This window comes from Onychostruthus taczanowskii, unplaced genomic scaffold (genome assembly GCF_017590055.1).
Source record: "Onychostruthus taczanowskii isolate IOZ18803 unplaced genomic scaffold, ASM1759005v1 scaffold82, whole genome shotgun sequence".
Classification (NCBI taxonomy): Eukaryota; Metazoa; Chordata; class Aves; order Passeriformes; family Passeridae; genus Onychostruthus; species Onychostruthus taczanowskii.
Window position 1 is genome coordinate 5,277,930 of NW_024506112.1, and position 24,270 is coordinate 5,302,199.

Genomic DNA, 24,270 nt, shown 5'->3' on the forward strand with positions numbered 1-24,270 from the left:
TCTCATAGCAAGCAAAAAGGGTTCTCAATCATTTAATCAATGGATTTAGCTGCTTTTATGGAAAGCTTCACCTTTAGTTAAATGAAGAAAATAAAAGTGCAGAGGGAGTATCAGCTTGGAAGAATGGACTGAAAGACTCACCGCTACCATTTACTGCTTTGGCTTTTATAATTTGAGATTATGGGGAAAATACACACACAAAGGTTTTCAGCTCTGTCTTACAATTTAGAATATTTTATATGTAGATCTATACTTTGCAATAGCTGAAACAGTTTTAGAAATGACTGAATTGTACTTAATAGGCTTAATGTAGTCATGTAAGCACAATGATGAAGTTTTTATTTCAGACAGCAAAACTAATCAAGGGAAAGAGGAAAAAAAAGGTTTCTGAAGTCTTAGTGCTGAGAACTCAGCTTGAGTCACAGGAGAGCTCAGATTTTGAGTGTTAGGTACATTCCCCATGAAGAATCAGACTCTGTGAAGGTGTCTCAAAGAGTACTCCAATGCTGCTCTCCAAAATATAGGTATCCTGATCCTGAAGCAACAAGGAATGAAGGATGAATACACTGGAGTTGACCAGATGAATTTCTGGGGGACCTGGGAACTCCTAGTAGGCCAAATGAAATCCCTGTAGGATTAGGATCCATAATAATTTTTATGTTGTGGGATAATTATATGACTTTATTGTAGCCTTGTAACTTGGGATCCAGTAAAAGTATGTAATTAGGTACCCAGGTGGACTGGCTTAGTCCTTTTCAGAAATTCAAATTGTTAGCCATTATCACTTGATACTATGAATATATCGCAAACTTTTATTTTTAAAACGGGTGAACGCAAACAGCAACTGTAGAAAATTAAGAGATGCTCCTTGAATCTAAAGCCTTCCAAATTAAGGATTTACAACAATTCATGTTAGAGTTGCTCAGTCACATTTTTGTTAAGACGGTGCTTTGAATACTAGAAACTGAGCTGTGTTAGGGCTCCAGAAATTCGTAAGAATATGCAATGGTTTTGCCACTGGATTTTTTTTTTTAATATAGGGAAGGTTACAGTATTCTAAGAGATTTCTTATTCTCATTAATGACAAAACTAATTTATTTTGATTGAAGCAGGGACAGGCTGCAGTTTGCTGGATTGATCTTGCATTTGTTCAAATGTGTGTTTTACTTGAGCTGTTGTGACAATAAATATGTACAAGTACTTCCAAGATTGGGTCCACTGAAACTGAAGTGCTTCTCCATTCAGGGAATATTTTTATGTGTTGCCATTGATAACCTGGAACCCAGAAAATGTCCAAGCCAGTACACAGCAGAGTCCCAGGCTCTGACCTCTGGCACCTCTGTGCTTCACCATCTTCCCTTTGGCTGGGTGATCTTTGAGCAGGGGTTCAGCTTTTCAATGCAAACACAGACTGAAGAATTATTCCTTCTGACTTTTCATCTTTGGAAGCTTCACTGAGTAATTACCTCCTTCAAACACTAAAGTATGCTTTTGCTGTCATTTTAAGATAGCTTTTAAAAATGAAGATAGATGAAGCGGACCTACCACCTGCACTAGGAAACACAGCCATGATAATCCTTGTTCCCATAGATCTGTTACTGATAATTCCTATTACAATATTGTTGGGAAACAGTAAAAAAAAAAAAATCTTCTTTTAAGTTATTGTAATAATAAAAATCTATTTTTGTAAAGATGTTTCTTATTATTATTTTTATAAACATGATGTTTTCCAGAAGCAAAGAGCTTTATATGCTATCCAAGATCTGCCTGCAAAGTTAGCAGAAGAAATAGTTGCCTCAGAGAAAATGCTGCATTTCTATGATGCATCCTAGCTTATTGATCAATACATTAGAGCTTTTCAAGCACTATCAAAAATACTAAGAAAGTTTAAAAATACACTTCAAGGTTCCAGATGTCAGCACAGCTCTGTTCTTTTCCAGCTGCTTCTGAGATTGTGACCACTACGAGCTGTAGTAGATAAAAGTTTGTAAACCACACAGCCTTGTGTTAGACCTTTCTTTTTAGACACAGATATCACCAGCATCCCCTAGTCCAGCTAGAAGGAGCACTCATGGAACCAGAGTAACCTATAATTTCACATTACTGAGGGTATCGGAAGTTGGGCATCTATGAAAAAACCATCCTATTTAAGTGGAAGTAAAATACTACCACACCCATCTCTAAAACATTTAAGAAAAAGTCAGGTAGCTATTTTTATAGTAAATCACCGAGCAATTTGGTTTGGGGACAGAAAAATCACAGGACTATTTTCCAGTTATTTTTACAAAATAGGAGGCATGCTTCTCAAATTTCAGACAGGCATTCCTTCTTCCTGCCCTACACGACATTCCTCAACCTGACACACAACTTCAGTCAAACAAGCCTGTAGAACAGACTCCTTTCCTGAAAATACAGTTGTTAATTCCATCCTAACTATAACATCAAAGCAGAAAGCAACTGTTCCCTTCAATCTTCTCTATTTTTCAGCAGTGCCTATCTAACATATTCAAGCTAAACACTTGATTTAAAAGACCTGGTCTGTGCTATAAATCCTTTCTGATATAATACTTCAAAGAATCACAATCCTAACTGACATTTTTATACCAACAGAAGATGACTTTGTATTTCATTTAGGAAGCTGGGAAAGTTACAGTGGAAGAAAGTCTTTTGCTGATGCAAACTGTACCTGTATTGCAGATTTTGCTAATGCAGTGCTATCGATGAGTGCAGCCAGACTTGGCCTTATTAGAGGGAAAAGAAAGGCACAAAAAGCACAGCATTACTTATTTCATTCTGAATGGAGGGACCCTACAGTCCATCCATGCCAGTTATAGATGCAAAGACACAGGGCACACTTGAATCAGGTCTCAGGAGTATTCTAAATGGCATTAGCTACCGCAAGTTGAAAACAAGGATCGTTCTTTTTCTGCCTGTGTTCACCTCATTGGTGGTACCTAAAGTAATGGGCACAGCTGAGATGTAAGCTCCTGCACTCTCACCAGCAAAGCTTTATGTTCAGAGGCAAGACAGAGGCACCTAGCACCTTGAACACTCCTCTGGGAGCAGGTTTTACTACTGGAATGAACACTTCACGTAGGAGCACTTGGCCATTTAAAGAATCTATCTTCACACTACTTCTTAGTGTAGGCAACAGTCTTCTGATTATCACTTAGGAAGAAAATATCCCTTCTGTTTGCTAATGGAAACTGCATCAGTGTCTTTTCCTACTATGCTACCATTAGAAACCCTCTGTGCTGGAAAGGAGGAAGGATGGGCTGATCAAAAAGCAGTAAAAGTTCTGGATTCCTCCTCCTCATGCTGTTATTTTTACACAGCCCTAGAAGCTGCAGGCACTATAAAGATAAAACCTTTCTTTTTTTCCCCTCCACAGGAAATAACAGCTGAAAAAATATGCAAATTTTCCAGGCAGCTGAGGCAATCCTGAGTAAGTGAAACTATTCCTTTGGCTGTGTAAGGAACTTTAGCCTAAGTCTTAATTGTGGAGAAAGGAAATGAGGTATGAGAAATAGCTGCCACGTATCAAGCTTTACACACACTTAAAATACAGGATAGTAAAGAAAAACAGAAGCTTTCACCTACCTATGCCAGTCTGTGTGGTGGGTTGACCATGAACAGATGTCAGTGCCCACCCCAGCTGCTCTGTCACTCACTCCCCTCCTCAGCTGGGTGGGGGCAGAGAAAATAAGATGGAAGGGTCACAGGTCAAGATAAGGGGCGTGAGAGATCACTAATTATTATTATTATGGGCAAGACTCGGCTTTGGGAAGATTAATGTGACTTATTACCCATCAAATCAGAGTATGATAAGGAGAAAATAATACTGGCCATGCAAACCCAATACAGTCCAAGATGTTTTCATGTTTAGAGATGCTCCCCTCATCACCCTCATCACAGAAGGAATGGAGGGAAATTGCCACGTGCTGGTCACAGAGAGTAAGACTCAAGGTCATTTTCCAGTGCCTCCCTTGAGCCTATTCTAAGCTGAACACAACCTGGAGCAGCTGGGATGAAGAGAGGGAGCACAAACCATGAGGAACAACTCAGGATAACAGTGGAGAGCTGGAGTACCTGATACTTCTCAAATACAGGATGATGCTCTACATTTTAAGAAAACTTGAAGACAGTTTTGACTCTCTTCTGTTCCTTTTAGGTGAAGTTTCTCACTGTATAAAACCAAAACAGTTCAATTGTAGCAAACTGCCAAACCTAAAATCTCAATCTAAATATACTGTTGTTGAACAGTTAAATTTTGAAATTTAAGTAGTTTTTCCTCTAATAAGCTTTATAATTTGAGGTAATAAACTGCACAATATTGAACATCTGAAGCCTTTTAAGTATTGGAATATGGGGTGAAAGAAGAGTGGCAATGACTTCTCAGATTAATAATCTTTTTATTATTAACATTTAAGAATGATGGTTTCAGCAAGTTCAATTTATTAAGTATCTACACAAATGTGGGGGTTTTAATATTAAAAAAGACCCGACATCTACAATTTCAAGTTTCATGTAATAATGAATTCCTCTAACATATTCAATTCACAGATCTGGAAAGGCAGAAGGAATACCAGAATTATTAAAGTTCGACCTTCTGTATTACATAAGGTTTGGGCTTCCCTGATTTAACCCCCTTCAGTCCAGTACCTGGGGGATTTCCTTTAAGGAAAAACACCAACGCCGCCGCCTCGCAAACACAACATCAGCTAGCGGCCCGACTACTTCTTGAGCTTCTTTTGAGCGGCCTTCTTCTTGACCATTTGTAGCCGCTTCATGGCGTTGAGCTGGGACTCCTGCGAGGTCGGGCCCTTGAGGGATGCCGGCTGGCTGCCGGTGTCAGCCGCGCCTTTGCCGGCGCCGCCCGCGCCGGGGCCCGCGGAGCCGCCGCCGCCGGTGCCGGGCGCGGCGCCGCCGGGGCTGGGCAGCCCCGCCTTGCTCACGTTGTCGCTGCTCACCGAGCGGCTCAGCGTCGTCTTGCCCAGGGTGAGCGGCGGGGGAGGCTTCAGCTGAACGGGGTTCGCGCTGTTGTTGGCAGAAGCTATTTTGGCCCCCAGTCCTGTCTTTGAAGTCGCCAGCCCTGACAAACCCACGGGTTTCTGGTTGTTTGAAGAAGCCGCAGGTTTCCCGCTGGCACTCTGTGCGGTCGATCCCAGCTTGGCAGTTGATGGGTTGGCAGAGGAGGTTTTGGCTGCAAAAGCAGCCCATCCTGTAAGGCCACTCGTTGCTGAAGAGGAAACGCTTGTACTGGCAGAGTTCCCCGAAACTGCTGCTGAGGTCTAAAATAAATAAGCATTCTTATTATAGCAGCATCTATTTGTGTAACACATCACAGCAGGAATACACTGAGCCTCTGATTCAGTTCTTTTCCCAGGAACACCCAGTGGACAATATTTCATCACTGGTCACCACAGCTGACAAGTACTAACAAGAATAGGAAAGGATGCCAGGTGCAGCCAACTTTCAATCTGCCGGGCACACAGAACACAGGATCCTTTCTCCCCTTTCTTCTGTACACTTAGCAGACTACCACACAGCACTGTGATCCCTCCATAAACAATAAAAGCCCAAATCTGTGAACTATATAAAAAGTGGTGGCTTGCCTTCTTTTTTATTTGCCTCCTGTTGTTACCAGGTGTCAGTTTTCAACAAGCTGACAGACGCTCAGACAAAAATTAGACACCAAGCAATTAAGTATTGCATTTATTACAGTCTTACTGTCCACGTAGCAGAATCTAAACTGTTTCCTTTCTTCTTGGTTCTTAGCAACTTGTACCACAGACAGAATTAAAAAAAAACCAAAAAAACAAAACAACAAACAAGTACTATCCTATAGTCTTTTCCCATTCAGGTACTGCAAAAGACACTTTCAGCAAACATGGGTTCCCTTTGCCTGCAAAGCACTGTGCTATCCACACTGCGTTCCCACACCTTAAACCCTACAACCCTCAGGCCTCAGAGGTAAGGATGTTATGTTGATTTAAATCAGAGTTAGATCAATTGGCAGAGTCAAAACAAAAACTAAAGCTCTCTATTAAAGTAATACTCCTTTTATAGTATACCCAGACAACTTCTAAACAGTGAAGTTGATGGAAGAAATCAGATCCCAGCTCTTACAACCTGTTTAGGCACATAAAGAACTCTGCTGAGGTGAAAAAGTAATTCATAAGTATAAGTGCTAGAGCAATACCCATCTTAAGTGTTCATGATGATTTGCATCCAGGCAGAGCAGTGGCAAACGTAACTTTGAGCACATGAGTAATTGCTTTGGTTTTCAGATAAAGCTGTGTTTTCCTAAGAAAGGCTCATGCTTTATTAGACTACTCTATTATTTATTACACTGCTTCTGGTTTACCACCTTTGACCAATTTGACCTTTTGACAATGTTTTAACTTGACAATGTTTTCACTTGGAAAAACAGAAACATGAGGCAACACAGCATCAAAGAGAATCACAGAATGGTTTGGGCAGGAAGGGACTTTATAGATCATCTTGTTCCAACCCTCCCAGCATGGGCAGGAATGCCACCCCCTAGATCAGATTATATTTAAGAAGTTCCTAAATTCAATCTCACAGAGTCAGCAACACTTTCCCTACAATGGAATCACAGAACCATCTAGGCTAGAAAAGACCTTCAAGATCATCAAATTCAAGTGTAAACCCAGCACTGTCAAGGCCACTGCTGCCATGAGAAAAAGCCTTCCAAGTGTCAAAATACACTTAAGTTACTTGACAAGAGAGAGCAAATAATGCATTTTATACAATTCATAGAATCATAGAATTGTTCAGGTTGTGGAAAGGACTTTGAAAGTCATCTAATTCCATCCCTGCCATAGGCAGGGATGCCTTCCACTAGGCCAGGCTGCTCAGAGCCCCACCCAGCCTGGTCTTGAACGCCTGCAGAGATGGGGCATCCACATGTCAAGTGAGGTTTTTGCCCTCCATTCTTTCAGTGTTCAAGCAAACCCACTGTGCTCTGGTACTACTCAGTCCACACAGTGTAGGAGACTATTTCCAATTATGGCTCTTATGTGAAAAGATTGGTCAAATTGAAAAAACCCTATTATCTGCGCAGTGAAACACTCTTCCTCTGGTAAATGTAATCTACATTACCTTGACTTCTGTTCTCTTGAATGCCAGAAAAGCTGGTGGGGTCTCAGGTTTTAACTTGATTTCTGGTTTCTTGACCAATGGATCCTTCAAAGCTGGTGCAACTGAAACCACTGCAGGAGCTGGTTTTTGAGGTGGTTTTTGTGTCTTCTGAGCCTGTGTAAGTGGCAGGAAAAAATACACCCTGAATAAGTTATGGGCCACATAACATGGACTGTTTTGACTGTTAACAAAAACCATGAGCATTTTAAGATTGCAATCTAGCCTTTACAATTTCAGGTTTAATGGTCCCTGAGAAATGAGGCAACAGGAGATGTGCAGATGTGCTGGGTATGGTACTGCGGACAGGAACCAGCCAAAAAGCATCCTGAACAGAGCTTGCTATTTCAGTGTGGAAAGAGTGGCAGTGTTGATGCTTGGAGAGCAGCAAAGCACTGGGCCTTTACAGGACTAAGGCAAAGATAGGTGAACTTGCAGAAGACAAGGACACAGTCCAGCAGTACTGGGATGTAGGCTGCAAGAGCCTGCTAAGAAGTGGCAAGCAAAATGGCAGAATTCATGCCAAAACAAAAAAAAAGAAAGGCCATACTGAAGGCAACTGCTCAATGGCTAAACTGGCTACCCTGTGCAGGAACTGACCTCAAGCAAACACTCCTCTGAGTTCAAAGGCCTGATGTTCATCAGAATAATCATATATTTCAGTCAATGTTGGTACATCCTAGGCCAGGATCTTACTTTGCCTTCTTCCCTTGTTTCTTAGTGGAGCCATTTCAACAGATAACACTTGCTCAGTTATCACAGAACAGTTTCAAAACACATTTTTTTGGCTGTATTTTTCTGCATTCTAGGTGTGATTTTAAAACATCAGAACTACAGTCACTAATGTTGTATGCACCCAAAGCTCTTATGTTTCTTTCTCATAATGAGATGAGTGGGAATCTGGTAGGATACTGTTCAGTCATGCAGATAAATCAAAATAAAGGCACTTTTTTAATTTTTTTTTTTTTTTTTAACTGGAATGTGCTACCCTCAGCTTATTTTTGACCCTGAGAACATTCAACATGTCAGACTAAAACTGGCAGTCTTGTCCTACAGGAAAAGAATCATTCATATCCAAAGCTGAGAAGAAAACTTAAAGTGCAGGGCTATTACTAAAATCTGAGTATCACCTGAAATTTAAAAAAAAAAAAAAAAGGTTTTAACTGCTTGCCAAGCAGGAAACAATCCTATTTCACTCTTCTTCACTCACTTCTGATTTTTAAAAAGCTTTGTTTAAGAAGTGTATTACAGAATAGTCTCTGAGATGCGACATTAAAAACCACCGCTGCAGCAAGATTTTTTTCTCTCTACTGCTGAGAAAAATGGTTCTCCAATGTGCTTCCTAAGACTTGTCTAACCCAGGAAATAATCTCACACAGTAGAAATAGCCTGCTGTATTCAAATAGTGCTCACACAAGACAAAAAACTGACTCCTACCATTCTCTTCATCTGCCTGGTACAGCGGGCACAATACCAGACAAGTCGAGGATCATTCACTTCCTTGTCTGTCACCTGAGGTTTATGGCAATCCTGGTGGTAGAGATTATGGCACTCCTGACACTCCACTAGCTGATTCACAAAAGTAACTGTCATTTGCCTGCAGAGCAAATAGTTAAGAACAGATTATGGGAGAAAGCACTTAGAGGATTATCCAATTGTTGAAAATTTTGCAAGGCTTAAGATAAAAAAATAAAAATATTTTTCCTTTCACATATATTTTCCACCTGTGGCAAATTGAATGTATTCCTTTTCTTCCTGTATCAGTTCTTCCTAACTAATATTTTAGAAATTTGGTATTTTATAAAGGTAATTTCTTTCAAGAGATATGAAGACTTCCATTCTATTAAATGTGTATATGACAGTCTTGATTTCCCTGTTTAATTTTTAGAGTAGAGATGTAAGTCTTGCCCGCTTTGGTTCACCTGGGCATTTTATGGATGCATCACAGCACGCCAATTATGACTTCCTAATTATAATAGCATATGAGGGACAGTCTCCATTTGGGTAATTTTGCTGTCAGCTGCAGAGCAATACAGTTCAAGAACAAATAATTTCTCAATGGCAAGCATGTAGGAGTGCTTTCTGCTGCAGGATTTAAAAGCATCATCACCCAAGCTCTACGCTACTTTGAAGATGTTTTATTAGCCATCCCTTTGGTCTCTACCCCATAAACAGACACGTGGAATGTGAGATAATACCAGGATCAGGGAGAGATGGAATAGAAAGGATTAATTGTGCAGTCCTGCCTTGAAGCAAACATGCAAGCTGGTGATGAGGGCTTCATTTTGTGTGGGCCTGGCTGAAAGTAATCACTCCGTATAAATGACACATTAGTGATATATACATGGCTGGGAGTCTGCCTGTGAATTACCCAAATACCATTTTCCTAACGATTCCTTCTTTCAGATGACAAATCAAGCTATTTAATTGCTAAGCTGCTTTTGCTCATATCCCCGAGGAGCAGGTACCCAGGTAACCATGGAAACTCTATTTGTAGATACATGGGGAAAGGTAATCCCTTATTTCTTTATATAACAGAAAAACAAAGTCTGAAGGTATTGTCCATATAAGTACTGGAACATTTTCTAAGAAAGATTTCTCTTTTAAACAGTCTACTTAAAAACAGAAAGGGAAACCTTTCTGAAATTCTAGGGTCCATTATTTTACATTCAGGATATTTAAAAGACATTTTGTTTCTTATTCCTAAATAAACTGGATCAGAACAAAGAGCCTCAAGGAAGGAGACTCACCCTATTTTAAAACTACAAAAATCAATCTCCAACTGATTAAAAACCCATGAACTCATCATGCCCAGAAACAAGTTAAACTACTTACTTTTAAATTATAAGATAAGAAACAAGCCTAATGATTTTTTAGGTTTCAAAACAAACAAGTATTGAAACCTATCAACCAACCAAACAAATATTCATAGAAAATTAGGGTGTTATTTCCAAACCAGTGTTTTAAATTTTTTTTCTTTTTGGGAGGAAAACTTCACTATTATCTATAAATTTCATGTAGTATTTCCTCTTTGTACAACAGAGGAGCCAGTGAGGAGCCTCTATAACTGGTGAGTTGCTCTGTTTTTCCCAGCCTGCAAGTACTGGAGAGGATGAAGTTACTTTAATACTCCCTCCCTCCTTATGCCTAACTTAGTAAAAAAGAACAACAAACTTGATATAACAAGAAGAAAAACACCACAGGCATCAACAATAATTACTTCTAATCACTACGAAAATACATTTGACACTTGACAAATCTTGAAGAAACATTTCATGCCTCTGCTTTAGTTTTTACATCTCTAAAAAGGAATAGTTAATATACAAAAGCACTTTTTTGCATTTGTGAACCCACAGCTGGGTTCTCCTTGGCTTGCCTTCTTAAGCAATACGAATATAAACTCTTTTGCTTTGAACTCCACCTACTCTGCAATTTGACATGTTTTCATTCACAACTGTTTGAGTAACTGAGTTATTAAAAGATGTAATTTTAAAAACGTACAGGGATGTTATTATTTTGGCTCAAGATATTACCCTAAAAAGGGTGCAATAAATAGAGGAATACTGTCTGACCAATGTGCTGGATTCAGAAGTTTAAAGCACAAGTCCTCTGAGAAACATCCAGTCCAGTATGAGCTGGAGACAGACAACCATGTGACATCAGTTTCAGCGGGTTCCATGTAAAATGAAAACAATCCAGAGTGTTGGGGTGACTGCTGCCACTCTCTCTAATGCATTGTTCCTTCCCCAGCAGCGCTTCTCCCTCTGTCTGGCATCACAGATATTTTAGTTAGCCAGGGTTGATACATCTTTTGCAAGAACACTAGAGTTGGTGACCATGAACGGGTAGAAGCAGAGCCTTCAGCAGCCAGGTTAAATAAACATGGATTGTGGAACAGCTAATGGAGCCATGTATCTGGCCTGTGCCTTTCCAAGTCTTGGCTACACTGGGCACAGGAGTTGCATTTTCTTTCTTCTGTTTCTTTACTTTGCAGGCATTTCTCATTATGCCTGCAAGTGTTTTTCTTTGCCAGGGAAGACACAGAATTAATCATCCACAGCAGTCAAGACTGTATAAACAAAACTTCATTATCCCCTCCTGCCAAACACGGTAATACCTTACTATTTTTAGTAGCATTTTAACATACCACTGAATGGGGCTTTGCCTCTTTTAGGAGACAGGAAAAATGGAATTTGCCAGAAAAAAAGGTGAAGTTCAGATATTTATACACTTCTTCCTTTTTCGATGTCTATAATAAGAAACTAAATATTTGAGCTAACACATGGGAATAACATGAAATCCCATCAGTCCCCAACTGGTCACCAGTATAATCACCTGTAACTACAGAAATTTATCCTCTGTGCACTGACAACACTTTCCTATCTTCACAACAGGAATAACCATGGAAATGATGAAAGAATAATATTATAGGATGCCACTTCCCAACTGACTCAAGCTGAGCTAAAATGCACACTGCTGCCAAAAGGCCTGTCCCTCTTCTCTGTCCTGGCTCTACACTCCTGCATCCACACATGTGCCAGCATTTACTCTTACTGAGCTGACTGAAACTCAAACCTACTAAAAAACCCACGTGGAGAGCTTATCCAAGGGCTGATTCAGCTGATCACAAACTGACTGGCAATACACCCCCCCTAAACAGTCCAGGGAAGGAGGTAAAATTGGGAGAGCCAAACTGTTCCTTTTGGCAGCATTGGTGCCTAACAAGGATATAAATGATCTGTGAAACAAAATCCTGACATGAGTGGTTTGATCCTAGGGTAGTTATTCAAAAGTATTTTGTACTTCTGTTAACAGTAAATGGACTGCTAGTACCATGTTAATAAGGCCACTTTTAGAACCCTTAGTGGAACCTAAAAACAACCTGTTTTCACTGCAAGATATATTTGCTGATAAAACATGGCTAAGTGTAAACTAATGTCAAATGATTAGGAAAAGAAGAGTAACTCATACAGATCTCATATTAATACCACCTGAAAGTCCTTTCAGATGAGAACAAATTTAAAAAAAAATGCTTATCACTAGCCATTAATATTTTGTTTTCCAATAATTGAACAATATATTTGTCATTATAGGTTTTGCATGTTATCTAGTTTTATTTTTCACTTGTCCTTTCCTGCAGAAGAAAAGCTGGTTCACTCACTAAAAGTTCCATTTTCAAGAAACCATTCTCATTCATGAAGGAGCCTTAAATGTAGTGTCAATTTTGGATATTAAGTGATTTGGATTAAGTTATTTCTGAAATAAAAACTTTGAGAAGCATTAACTCAATTAAAAAAAAAAAAAAAGGTAACTACACCTAGCTGGAAAGAAGCAACGTTGACTTACCTGCAAACAACACAGGCTAATCCCATTTCCATAGCAAAGTCATCAGCACTGGTTTCCTCAAAGCTAGATAAATCAGGCATGGATAAATCCTTGCTTGTCTGAACTGTAATAGGAGAGGAACGAGCCTCTTGCTTCTCTACCCTGGGCTTCTTTGGTGCATCAGCTCCTTCAGCAGGATCCCCTTTCATCTATTAAACACACACAGAATGTGAAAATGCAACAAGCTAGCAGATTATTAAAATGAGTTAAAATGGAACAGTTATATTAGCAGTATAAGAAGGTGTACTTTATGCAGCATACACACAACGTATTTTCTTTAATTACATATTTTCTTCAAAATATTTATGAACTAGAAGCTCAAGCTCCCTTTTTTTACTTCACCTCAAAATCCTTGAAAAAGCTTTGGGTTTATCACATTTCAACTTGCTACATTTTGGTAATCTTTTATGAGATAATCTCCTAGGATTTAAAACACAGAATGGTTTGGAAGGCACCCCTTAAGTCCAACCTCCCCACAATGAGCAGGGAAAACAATCACAGAATAATTACAAGAAGACATTTATTAGACTGCCTAAATGGCAACATGACTGGCTAATGTAGCTCACAGGCTAGATGAGTTGAAGATACAATGAGTTGAAAAGGGCAGCCTTTGTCTAAAACACCTCTGAGTTTATTAACCAAGTTATTTCACTAGAGAACAAAAATAACTTACTTTATCTGCAGATCTCTTTTCTGTTTCTTTTTTCACCTTTTCTGATGCAGTGGGCTTGCCATTGTTGTTGCCAGAAGGCAAACTCGATGAAGCTTTAGGCTCTTGCTTTATGGGTTTGGTGACAGATACTTTTGGTTGCTCTACTTCCTGGAAACAGAAACAAAAATTGAAGCCAAATTCTGCTATTGGGTTCCTACCTAATTTGCAATTAGTGAGATAATAGGACAGGCAAACAATACACCATACAACACTGATCATCTACATATATATTTAAAAAAAGATTCTCAAACTATTTTCACATCACATCAATAAAATAGTGTTTAAATTGCAGAGAATTAATAAAATCTTCCCTTACCACTCACCTTTCTGAGGAAAAGGTGCTCCTTTTCCAAAGACAGATCCTCTTTGGAATATGAATATAAAATGAGATATTTCTGCTTTTAAAATTCAAAGAGGTAATGAACATGAATTTTCAGATAGTTCTGAGGACAAAATTCAGTATAAGCTAGAAACAGAAGCTGACAACTGATATAACCAGACATAATTCATTCCTTCATGGAGAGAAATATCGACCTCCTCTTAATCTCAGTCCATATTTGTCTATCAGATTAATAAATACAGATCTCAACAGAAATCAATGGTTCTCATTAATGACGCATTAATGTCAGCAAATGGATAATAACCAGCAGAGCCTGTAAATGAGTGACTAGTCACACTGATGGGCATGAGCAAGGTAAAATGGGAGCAATTCTCTGCTGTATACTGGGACAGGTCCTAAGCCTTGAGCTTCAGCCCTCCAAAGTTCCTTGACTTGACTGTGGTAATCCTGTGCTCCCTACGATCTTCTTGGATTTCACAGTCAAACACAAATCAACCCTGCAGCCTGTGAATGCAAGGAAGGGAATTCTTCCACTTTTTTTCATTTCTGACCTTTGCAGTCCTGCTGATATTAGATATATACTGAAGAGAGGAGAATGAAATGTTTCTTCCTGTGGCCTGAACCTCAGTTTCACCTGAGGGCAGGTGACTTCCAGCCAAGCTACCTCTCTGCACTGTTGTTCTGCTCCCTGCTTCCTCTTTAACCCACACATTTCTTTGACCTCCGAGATAAAGGGCACCTGAGAGTTTTGAGACCTGTGTTGGGTTTCAGGGAGTTAACAAAATGAACAGAAAGGAGCTAGACCATACAATAAAGCATGATGTATGCTGAGCAGTACTTGCATATTTTCATTATTTGGAGCCACATAGAAATGAAATATTGCAAATGTATCAGCATACAGACCATCATTAGAACACAGCAGGCTGACATGCAGGCATCCTAGGGTAGAACAATACTCGTTATCCATATGGCAATACACAGCACCACGAGGATGTCCCTGCTTGGCTATTTCCATACGCTCATCTCAGAGTCAAATATTCTCTCTAGCAGGTGTTCAGTGATTTTCAGTAGATGAAAAGTAATGCTTGTCCATTGGACAGAAATGCTTTCAGCCTGCAATTAATTTCTGCTTTGAACCATTTGGTGGTTTTTTCATATGACTTCATCAACAGAATTTCAAGGAAAGAGATACAGCTTTATTGGTAAATAGCTTATTTTGTTTCTTATTTCTCTGTGGCAAAGGTAATCTATATTTTAAAGAACTTTTAGTTCTGAAAAGGAACTGCAGAAATATGTAAGTTTGGGTGCACCTTACACAGCATATCTGATATAATGCTGAACACCTCTTTTAAATCTTGGTGGATCAACAAGGTAAAGAGATTTTTTTTCCCATTAACTTCCATTAATTGAAAGGATTACATTGTATGGAAAAGAGGAATGATTAATATGAACACTCCATAATTACTTTTTCCTCAACTTCTGATTCTCTTTTAACTTTTCAGCTGTAAAAGAGGAACCAGGAACAGCAGGAGCTTTATTAAGGCGCACAGAAAGGAGCCATGCTCCCCAGCCAGTACCTTCTGAGAGGGACGATAGCTGGAGTCAGTTCCCCTGGCCAACGACTCGTCAAGAAGTGCTTTCAGCTTTTCAGCAGAGTCCTTACTCTTTGAGTGCAAAAAGCCCAGGGCTTTCAGAAAAATGGGATCCAGCTCCAAGTTCACTGTAGCAGCCATTGTTGTGTCTTCAACGTGAGTTAAAAGAAAAAAGAAAAACAATGACAACTTTATTCACATGGAGCATAATTCAAACAGCATGTGGCAAATAGAAGATTTATTTTCTTTTTAAAATGAAATTATATGAAACCACAGCAAGGATTATAAGTGAATTAATTATCATTAGAAGATGACTGTGAACTTCAGTGCTGAAGAATTTAGAATATGACTGGACATCTGAAATGTCAAATTCATTCTATGGCATATATGATATTCAGAAATGAAACTCATCATACTTACTTAAATGAAAAAAAAAATCATATTCTTCATATTTCATATATAAAAATATTGAAAAGTATGCAAAATACTAATATTAACTTCAAGAAAAGCAATTACCACCCCTCTCCTTAACACTTTTTGCACGTACAGTGATTTCTAACTAATTGATCATTTAAGAGCAACTATGAAATAGCTGAAAAATACATTTTTAAATTTAGCTGAAACAGTGAAAAAATTTGTAACTCAGATTGTGACCTGTCCACATACTCATGTGACAGTCTAAGTGTAATGTCAGATAATGACTATCCAGAGCAGCGAGATGCCACAGTGTCCATGGAAATAAACTGAGGAAAATATTACAATGACTTTAAAAAACTGCTTGCCTCATAGCAATATATTCCTGCACTCTGGAGCACTGTGTTACTTTCTTTAAAAAACTCTAAGGAACAGCATTTACACCAGAAATTGTTCCTACAGAGATAGATACCTAACTTAAATCAGTAAATGGCAATTAATAATTTAAGAAATAACATGGGAAGTTTCCTGATATTTTCTAAAAATGTATGAGAAGTGTTATTGTTAATAATCCCTTCAAGTCTCATTTAAAACACATCAGGATGTTTGTGGGTTTGGGTTTTTTACCTACAATGATCTAGAAGACATTAGTGAAAAGCCTTTCATCAGTTCTTTCATCAAAAGCACTGTCTGGACAGCTTTTTCAGCTGAAGCTTCTAAGGCATTGTCTGATGAATTTCTTTTGATATTCATAGCAGTGAGCTTTTACCTCTCTGGCCAAAACACCAGCACTGGCAGGCTGCTCCCTCAACACCTGCCTACAAGTCCCCAGGAGCCTTTAGCTCATGCTGAGCTTTCACGAGACACCAGAGAATCGCTTGACTGAGATCATCAAGGAGTTCAATGTAGAGAACTTCATAGGGATTTTATCAATGGACCCAGCAGAGAGCTAAGAAACCTCTTCAAGAGCCTCCTCTCTCTTCCTTAATCTTTGCTACTTGACAAATCATTTTCTGGTGGCCACAGAACTTCTGCCAGGAAGTGCTACCCACCAGCTACTCAGCTGTATCACTGATCAAGCACAGACTGCAGCCCAAGACCCGTCCTGGCAATTCGGTCTCTCTGATGATTACAAAAAGTGAATTCACAGAGCACAGAAAGCACATATCCCCTTTTCTTTATCCATCTACCTCTGATAAATGTTCAGGCTGCTCTTGAGATCTGTGAGTAGATTATGTCCTGAATTTCTTTGTTCTGTGAGCATGTCTTCCAAGTGTCAGTACCACACACTCTTAAACCAGGACTCTGCTAAACCCTCTGTTGAATGGAAACTGCAGAATCAAAACACTAATTTCAGAAATTTTGTAGAACTCTCTTAAAAAAAAAATCCTTCAAGTTCTTCTCTGAGCAAAAGAGGAATTCTACTAGGAATATATACTTGTGTACATGAGAAACAGGCAGCCTCAACAGCTATTCTCTAATATTTTAAGAATAAATGCAAACATAATTCAATTTTCATCTCTCTGAAGGTAACACTTCCCAGATTTGTTTCTAGCTCTAGCTTTTAAAAGACATATATTGAAAGGAACTGTTAAACCCCAAATTTCAAAAGGGTTCTCCATATTTATTTTTTTATTTGCTATGTAATTGCAGCAATTCTTTCTCTGTTCTTGAGGACAATTATAATGATAACGTCCCAGGCTACTATACTTATGACTAACATATCACACGAAATTTCTCATGAGAAGAGAGGAAACTGGGCTTAGTAAACAGTTCAAGTATGCTCAGTCTAGGAATGTATTTTCAAATTTAAAAAATCTATTAGTGAGTTAGAAAAGGGAAGTATGTTCAATGGAAAGATGGACATATCAATAACTGTCTTAAAAATATCATCATCTGAAAAAAGCAAATTTATAATTATACTCTCCCTATGGGACCATAATAATATTGCTGTCAAACAGGTTACTAACAACGTCTGTCCTGGTCCAAAAGGCAAATTATTGCTTTTGGTAGTGGCCCTTTCCAGATGTTCAAAGATCAAACCATTTCTAAGTATCAAACAGTGGTTTGACACTTATAAACCCAAGATCCAATTTCATTCATTCATGTTTGCATGCACAAACTGCTCCTCTGGCAGTCAAGTCAGCATACAGCAATGTGACAGCCTTGAGACAAGGACCACCTATGACTTCAATGATGAAGCCATAGGTGATTCTGCAAGACAGACCTCTTTGACTTTCTTCTTGAAGTGGAATCTTTGTACAGGAAATAATCAAAATGCTGTTTAGAAAAGAGGGAGTACAACACTGTCTTTTCTGTATTAGATTGATAATGCAGTTGTGAGATAGAGGGCTGTGTTAAAACCCTTGAACCCTGAGTAGAACAGGTTTTGCATCAAACAAGCAGAACCTCTTGCAACCACGCATTCCCCCATCAGCCTAACCCTAAAAGCACCTTTCTCAACCTGGGTTTCTGTTACTTCCCAAGGTGGGCTATTCTAAGTGATTTAAATCCATGGGGAAACAGAGATGTTAATCAGCGAGTTGTTATTCATAAAACATCCAAGAAGTTTTGGATTCATTAATTTCTTGTCTTCTGCCAAATACAATCAACATTAACTGTACACTCTAGAGAAGACGTGGTCTTCCAATTTAAAACTTACTAGATTTATAGGCTGTAGGAGCCCTCTTCTTTTTTTCATTCATTTGCCATCTATTGTTTTGCATACCTGCCATGTATTACCTTATTCATGATAAGTTGCAGCTCAATGGATCTACTTCCATTACATTTTCAGATATGGTCATATTTTCAACCATCTGTTTCTGAGCTCCAATTCTTATTATTTTCTGAGGCAGGTGCACTATTAAATATGTTTTTCCAAGAAAGTACACATCTTCTATTTATATTGCAGTGCTATTATGGACTTCTGCTATTATGCCATCCTTTTACAGACTCATCAATATTTTTATTTTTTACTGCCACTTATGATTAAAGGCCTTTCACTCACATATCCTTTTCAGCTATCTTCAAGATCTGTAGCAGTTGCCTTAAAACACAGTCACATGAATCAACAGCTTATAATTCCTTCCAACACACTCACTGCACTGTTTTCCATTTACCACCATAAAATCAATTCACTTTTCCCTGTCACTTTGGATCCTTTTGTTCCTCAGAATTTACCTTCTTCCTGACAACATCTATTAACAGTGACAGTGGCAGATTTTGTTTATTTACCAATAATGCCTCTTCCAGGTCACTTTCAGATCTGATGAGTCTTAAAAGAGTAGGTCAAGGAAAATCTTAAAAGCGGGAAAAAATGAATTTCTATTTCCAGTTTTTGCTACTTAAATATCTTAATCAGCACTTGATTTATGACAGGATAATTTCTCAGTTACTTTCCACAAGGGACATTTCAAAACTCACGCACTTCAGTAGTCTGGATAACTGTATTAATGAGAACAATTGTATTAATCAGTTCTAATTTCCTTGTCATCGTCTTCAAAGAATCTTTTGAGACACGTATAAGATCTCCTGCTATGGAGTTACTAGTACTGGCATCCTTAATTTTACATTCTATTCTACAACATACTTTATAATGTTCTTTTAAATTAGTATTCCAATCAATATCACTGTAACCAGTTTATCCAATGTTTTAAAAATTACAATAATGCCCTATATTTGCTGTTTTCTCCACAGAAACAGTGAATTATTTCAGGATTATGGAATCATTCCTTGAGGAAGAGACCCCACCCTCTGCAACCTCCTGTTCAATGCAAAGTCAACACTGAATTCAGACCAGCTTGCTTAGGACTTTTCCAGCTGGATCCCGAAAATCTCCAAAGACAGGAATGCAAAAATCTTTCTGGGCAACCTGTTCCAATGCCTCACAGTCCTCATTTCCTTGCTTTGAATTGGAGGTTTTAAGTTGTGCTGTCTCTCATTCTCCCACTGTGCATGTGAGTAAGAAGACTGGCTCTATCTTTCCAATAATACCCTCAGGTAAATTAAAGCTCCCATTATATCCCCCTAAGCCCACAGCAGATGGTATCCAACACTCCTTCCATCTCCAGATCTAGCTATTTAGTCACAGAGGACAGGCCAATTGATCAGGCATGATTTATTCTTGGTAGATCTGGCTCTGCTCACCCAGTTTTTACCTCCTTATGCCACAAATGGCTTCCTCCACGATCCTTCCACAGCGGGAAGGAATGAGGCTGACCAGTCTGTAGTTCTGGTGCTTGTCCTTCTTGCCCTTTATGAAGACAAGATTTGCCTTTCTCCAGTCTTTGGGATCTCCCCCAGTCTCATGGCCTTTAAAAGATAACAGAAAGCAGCTTTGTGAAGACATTGTCAGTTCCTGGCACCCCTGAATGCAGTCTACCTGGGCCCATGGACTTATCAGGGGAACAATCCTGCTTCAATACTCTTCCACAACTTATAGCTCCTCCTCTCCTTAAGCTCTGCCTTGTGGCAAAAGGCCTTGGGAGACCTTACAGGTCAAAGAAGACATCAACTATCTGACCCCGATCTGTTTCTGCTCTCACTGACACACTTGTTCCATGCAGCAGAGGTGACATATTTTCCTTGGGAATCCTTTTCCTGATAAACGGCACGATCCTTGTGAGTGCCTTTCACCTCAGGATATTTTGTGATCATTGTACCTGCACAACTGAGATTTGTTATGCCCTGCTACCACTGAGCTTTAACATTCTGCAGAAAATGGACCCGAAGACGTTTCAACGCAGAACTGCTCATTGGCTTAAGCCACGGGTAAATTGAGTACACCTCCACTGCTGTTTTCACCTTCGCATTATTCAACGTCTACACTGAAATTTATCAGGTGTACAAATTCCTGGGTATCATCCTCCTGGCAATCTCTCAGAGAGAGAAGCAAACTTTAGTTAAAAGCTAATTTCTGAAACAGTTACGCCAAAGCCACGACGTGACCCTCGGCAACACACTTGCTGCAGATTTCTCCCTGGGATTTCTTTTTACGAACGAAGGAAAGGCAACAAAAGCAACACTTCAGAACGCTCAAGGGAATAAAACGCCACCCTCCTAGAAGCATTACTGCCCGCAGGACTCGGCAGGGCCGCGGCTCCGGGCGTGCCCGTGCTGGCAGCGCCGAGTCCCGCCGGGCTCAGCAGGGAAAGGGCGCCCAGCCGCGCCTGAGGGCTCCCTCTCCCTCCCTCCTGCCAAACACCCTCCTTCTCCCACCCAAACCTGCCCTCACTCTCCTCTCCCAACACCTTTTTGCTCCTCCCAAACCCCCTCTTCATCCTCCCACCCCCAAATTCCTTTTCTCTTCCCCAGACTCCTCTGCCCTCTCCCGATCTTCTTCCTCCCCTCTCCCAAACCCAATTTTTTCCTCTTAAATCCCTCTTCTCCTCCTCCTCCCACACCCCTCTTCCCCTCACAACCCCAAAATTCCCTCTTCCTGTTACCAAACCCTCTCTTCCTTCATCCTCCTAGTCGCTCTCTGCCTCCTCCCAATCACCCTCTTCCTTCTCCCTTCCCACTGCACATTTCCTCTTCCCGATCCTCTCTTCCTCCTCTCAGGTCCCCTCTTCCCACACGCTGGTGTCTCACCGGAGACGAGAACGACGAGGAGGAGGAGAACGAGGAAGGCGCCCAAGCAGGTCCGCCGCCACCGCAGTCCCCCGCGCAGCGCGGGCCGCGGGCGGCAGTTCCGGGCGGAGCGCGCGGGCCGGGGCGGCGCAGGAAGGGGCGGAGCCGGGGCGGAAGCGGCCGGGCCGGGGTAAGGAAAAGGAGCGGGAGAAGGAGCAGGACGGAGGGGAGGCGGTGATGGCAAAGCGCTGGGGCTGGTTTGGAGCGCTGCCTGGGCGCCGAGAGCAGCTGGGAGCAGAGGCTTTAGGGAGCGGGGCTGCGAGGGAGTCCTGGTTCGGTGGTGTCGCTCTCTGCAGCAGCCGAGCTCAGGCGTGTGCTGCCGTCCTGAATCCCGGCTCTGTCCCTCATATCCCGGCTCTGTCCCTCATGGCCCGCCCGCGTCTGGCTCTCCCGAACCGTCCACAGCTTTGGCTTCATTCGTAGAGCCGCCTGAAGCTGGGCTCCGAAGCTCTTCTGTGCTTCCCGCTTCTGTGCAGGGGCGGCCCTGGGCGCATGGATCGTCTTGGACAGAGACGGAACTGCAGGCTCTCAAGTTATGTGCCTTAAGGCACAAATGATGCTTTGCACGAAGTTAAATGTTTGCCGCGTTTTAAGTGGCGTTGTGTGAAACATTTCTCAAATGCTAACGTGCCTGCTTAACAAAAGTTCCGTTTTACTGTGCAGTAATCAACAAATGAATAGGATCCTTTTCAGGGACTAAAGGGAAGAGGATGTTTATGTAGTTATTTATTTGTCTTTAGTTTTTTTTTATGGGAAGCACTTGTTTTTAAAGCAGTTTTTCTTTATTGCGTTGTTAACAGGGCAGCTGAGTGAAACTAGTTTAACTATTGTTTAGTGCATGTTGACAGGGAAGAGAAAATGGTAAAAACCAGCACAGCTAGTGAAAGTTACACTGACATAATATTTATAATTTTTAAGTAGGTGTCTTTTATACCAAAGGTAGGCAACATGATTTATCTTTGTCTTTTAAGTTACGGTGCAAATCCTGTATTGGTCACTGCTTTTCATTTTCCCTCTTTCAAACAGTGGCTACTGTAAATATGGCCAATAGAATAAAAATCCATCTCTTCCCACAGAATTGATGGTCTCATTAGAGAAAAAAGTGCTGGGAAAAATACTGTGAGCAAATAGTGCAGTGTCTTGTTAGCTTTAGTTAGTTCTGTATTGCACATTTCATTTTATTGTGTATGTCTGTGTCTGCTTTTGTCTCAGTAAGCTGCCAAGGGATTAATAAAATTTAATGGATAGATAGTAGTTTTGTGAAAAGACTTAAGTGAGAACGGGTAACCAGATTGTTAAGTCTTTGAATTGAAAATCTGTGCATAGATCCACAAGGAATATAGACTCTGCAGAGCCCAACCAGTGTGGAAGAGCACCGGTACTGGAAACAAAAAATACAGGAAACGACTTTATAATGTCAGTGCTTGGAGGCAAAATGTTGGGAGGAATTCTTAGGAGGAAAATATGGGAGAGGGGTGGAGTGTGGCAGTGTAAGAGTGTAAAGCTCAGTTGAAGTGATGATTCAAGAAGGCCTTTCTCCTCACAGGAAACAATGAGAAAACAGAGGTAAAGTCACTTATAGACAACTCCTGGACAGATTATTTTAGTTTCTCTTCTGTGAGAGATTTGAGAATAAAATTAGCCTGACTGTAATTTTCATTGTCATAGACTGACCTTAAAAAACCCTAAAATCTCACAGCCAACCAAACAACCAAGCCCTTAAGGAAAGTGTCCAAGTTTTTGGCTTGCCCTAGGACAGACTTCCAGTGTGGCACTGAACTATAAATTCTCTTTGTGCTTTTGCTTTTATACACGTGTAACAGGAACACAGGAAACTTCCACCTTGCAAGGCTCTTTGAGAGAACAGTCTGTGAGATGTTCAGTTACTGGTGTGGTGGAGGGACATGGAAATTTTTGCAATAACTAACAATTCAAATAAATGCAGACTGAATGTGTTGGTATTCTGATGACCTGTGTGTCAAGTTGCAGTCATTATGGAAGCCCAGTTGTTAAAATTACTTGTAAGAAGTTTTTAAAAATGAATTTTAAGATTGGGTGATTAATAGATGGAAACTATAGGATAATATACTTTGGAAATAGAAACTTTGTCAGAGTTTGCCAAAATATTAAGCAGTTTTGCATAGCACGAAAACGACCAAAATAGCTGATTGAGTCCAGGACCATCAACCAGAAGAAAAACTTCAGTGATGAGGTGAATGTGTATGAGTGTTTTGCATGCCTAGCAAAAGATGGACTTATGGGCTCTTTGAGTTCTCATGGAGAGCAAAAATATTAACCCAAATGCATATAAGAGTACTTTTCAATATTGAAAGAGGTACTGTAGTTGAGACTAGGAGTTCAAATGCTAGAAGCTATGGGTGTGACTATGGTCAGAGCAGTAACTCTTCTTGATTTACCTCTCTGGCAGTGCCTTCACTGGATGATTTCTACCACAGAGGTGCACTTGGAATATAGAGTCTGCCTCAACTTCCATGCTGTCAAGATTTACCCAGATAAAATATCTTGTGGTGAAGTAGGTATGGCATTGTGTGCTGTCCTGTTCTTTGTGTGGCACTGTATTAATTAAAGAAAAGCAGCAGTACTCATAGCACAGCCGCAGTTCTTGTCATTTAATGGTTTAAAAATGTGTCACTGTAACAGACATTAGTATTCTTAATGTCATGGACTTGATTTTATTCTTCCACTCCCTCTTTTTGGACAATTTGTTTTGGTCCTGTGGTAGGTAATACAATAAGTGTGATGTATATGTCTATATGGAAAAAAAGAAATTGAATAATCAAGATGTATCAAATTAAAACTTTATTTTAAAATACTTGCATTTGTAAAAATGAAAGCAATTGTAATTATGCAAAGACCTTATTAATCTAGGCAGTTATGTGAGAGACTGATGCTGTTCCAGTGTCACTCTTGCTTTATATATATATGTCTATAAAACCCTATTCTGGCCTTTCTCAGCAAGATTTAAATGTCTCTTCCTCACCGTGCTCGAGCTGTGCCCCGTGTCGCTTGTGGTAAGA

General features: G+C 40.1%; 2 protein-coding genes across 8 annotated transcripts in view; one reads left to right on the forward strand and one right to left on the reverse strand.

The window, feature by feature from the left end:
• Positions 1–4,402: 4,402 nt before the first annotated feature.
• INTS12 (integrator complex subunit 12) lies at positions 4,403–21,301 on the reverse strand. 3 transcript variants are annotated; one of them, XM_041424500.1, is made up of 8 exons: positions 21,194–21,300; positions 19,762–19,915; positions 15,176–15,339; positions 13,220–13,366; positions 12,508–12,695; positions 8,599–8,758; positions 7,126–7,278; positions 4,403–5,291 (listed from the first exon to the last, which is right to left on the reverse strand). In XM_041424500.1, exons 3-8 carry the CDS (start codon positions 15,329–15,331, stop codon positions 4,734–4,736), a joined length of 1,362 nt encoding a protein of 453 aa, XP_041280434.1. In that variant the 5' UTR covers positions 15,332–15,339; positions 19,762–19,915; positions 21,194–21,300; the 3' UTR covers positions 4,403–4,733. The 3 variants fall into 3 exon arrangements, with proteins under 3 accessions (XP_041280434.1, XP_041280435.1, XP_041280436.1); XM_041424501.1 differs by having other exon boundaries at positions 19,751–19,915; XM_041424502.1 differs by lacking the exon at positions 19,762–19,915 and having other exon boundaries at positions 21,194–21,301.
• Positions 21,225–24,270, forward strand: part of GSTCD (glutathione S-transferase C-terminal domain containing) — a 46,066-nt gene continuing 43,020 nt past the window's right edge. For 4 of the 5 annotated variants that reach the window (XR_005954092.1, XM_041424496.1, XM_041424497.1 and 1 more), the window contains exon 1: positions 23,667–23,765. Coding sequence is in view for 3 of the 5 variants with exons in the window: in XM_041424496.1 (XP_041280430.1) it covers positions 23,673–23,765 (93 nt within the window). In the remaining 2 variants the exon portion in view is untranslated. Of the gene's footprint in view, positions 21,363–23,660; positions 23,770–24,270 lie in introns of those variants that run through there. The other variant, XM_041424498.1, reaches the window with a different exon arrangement.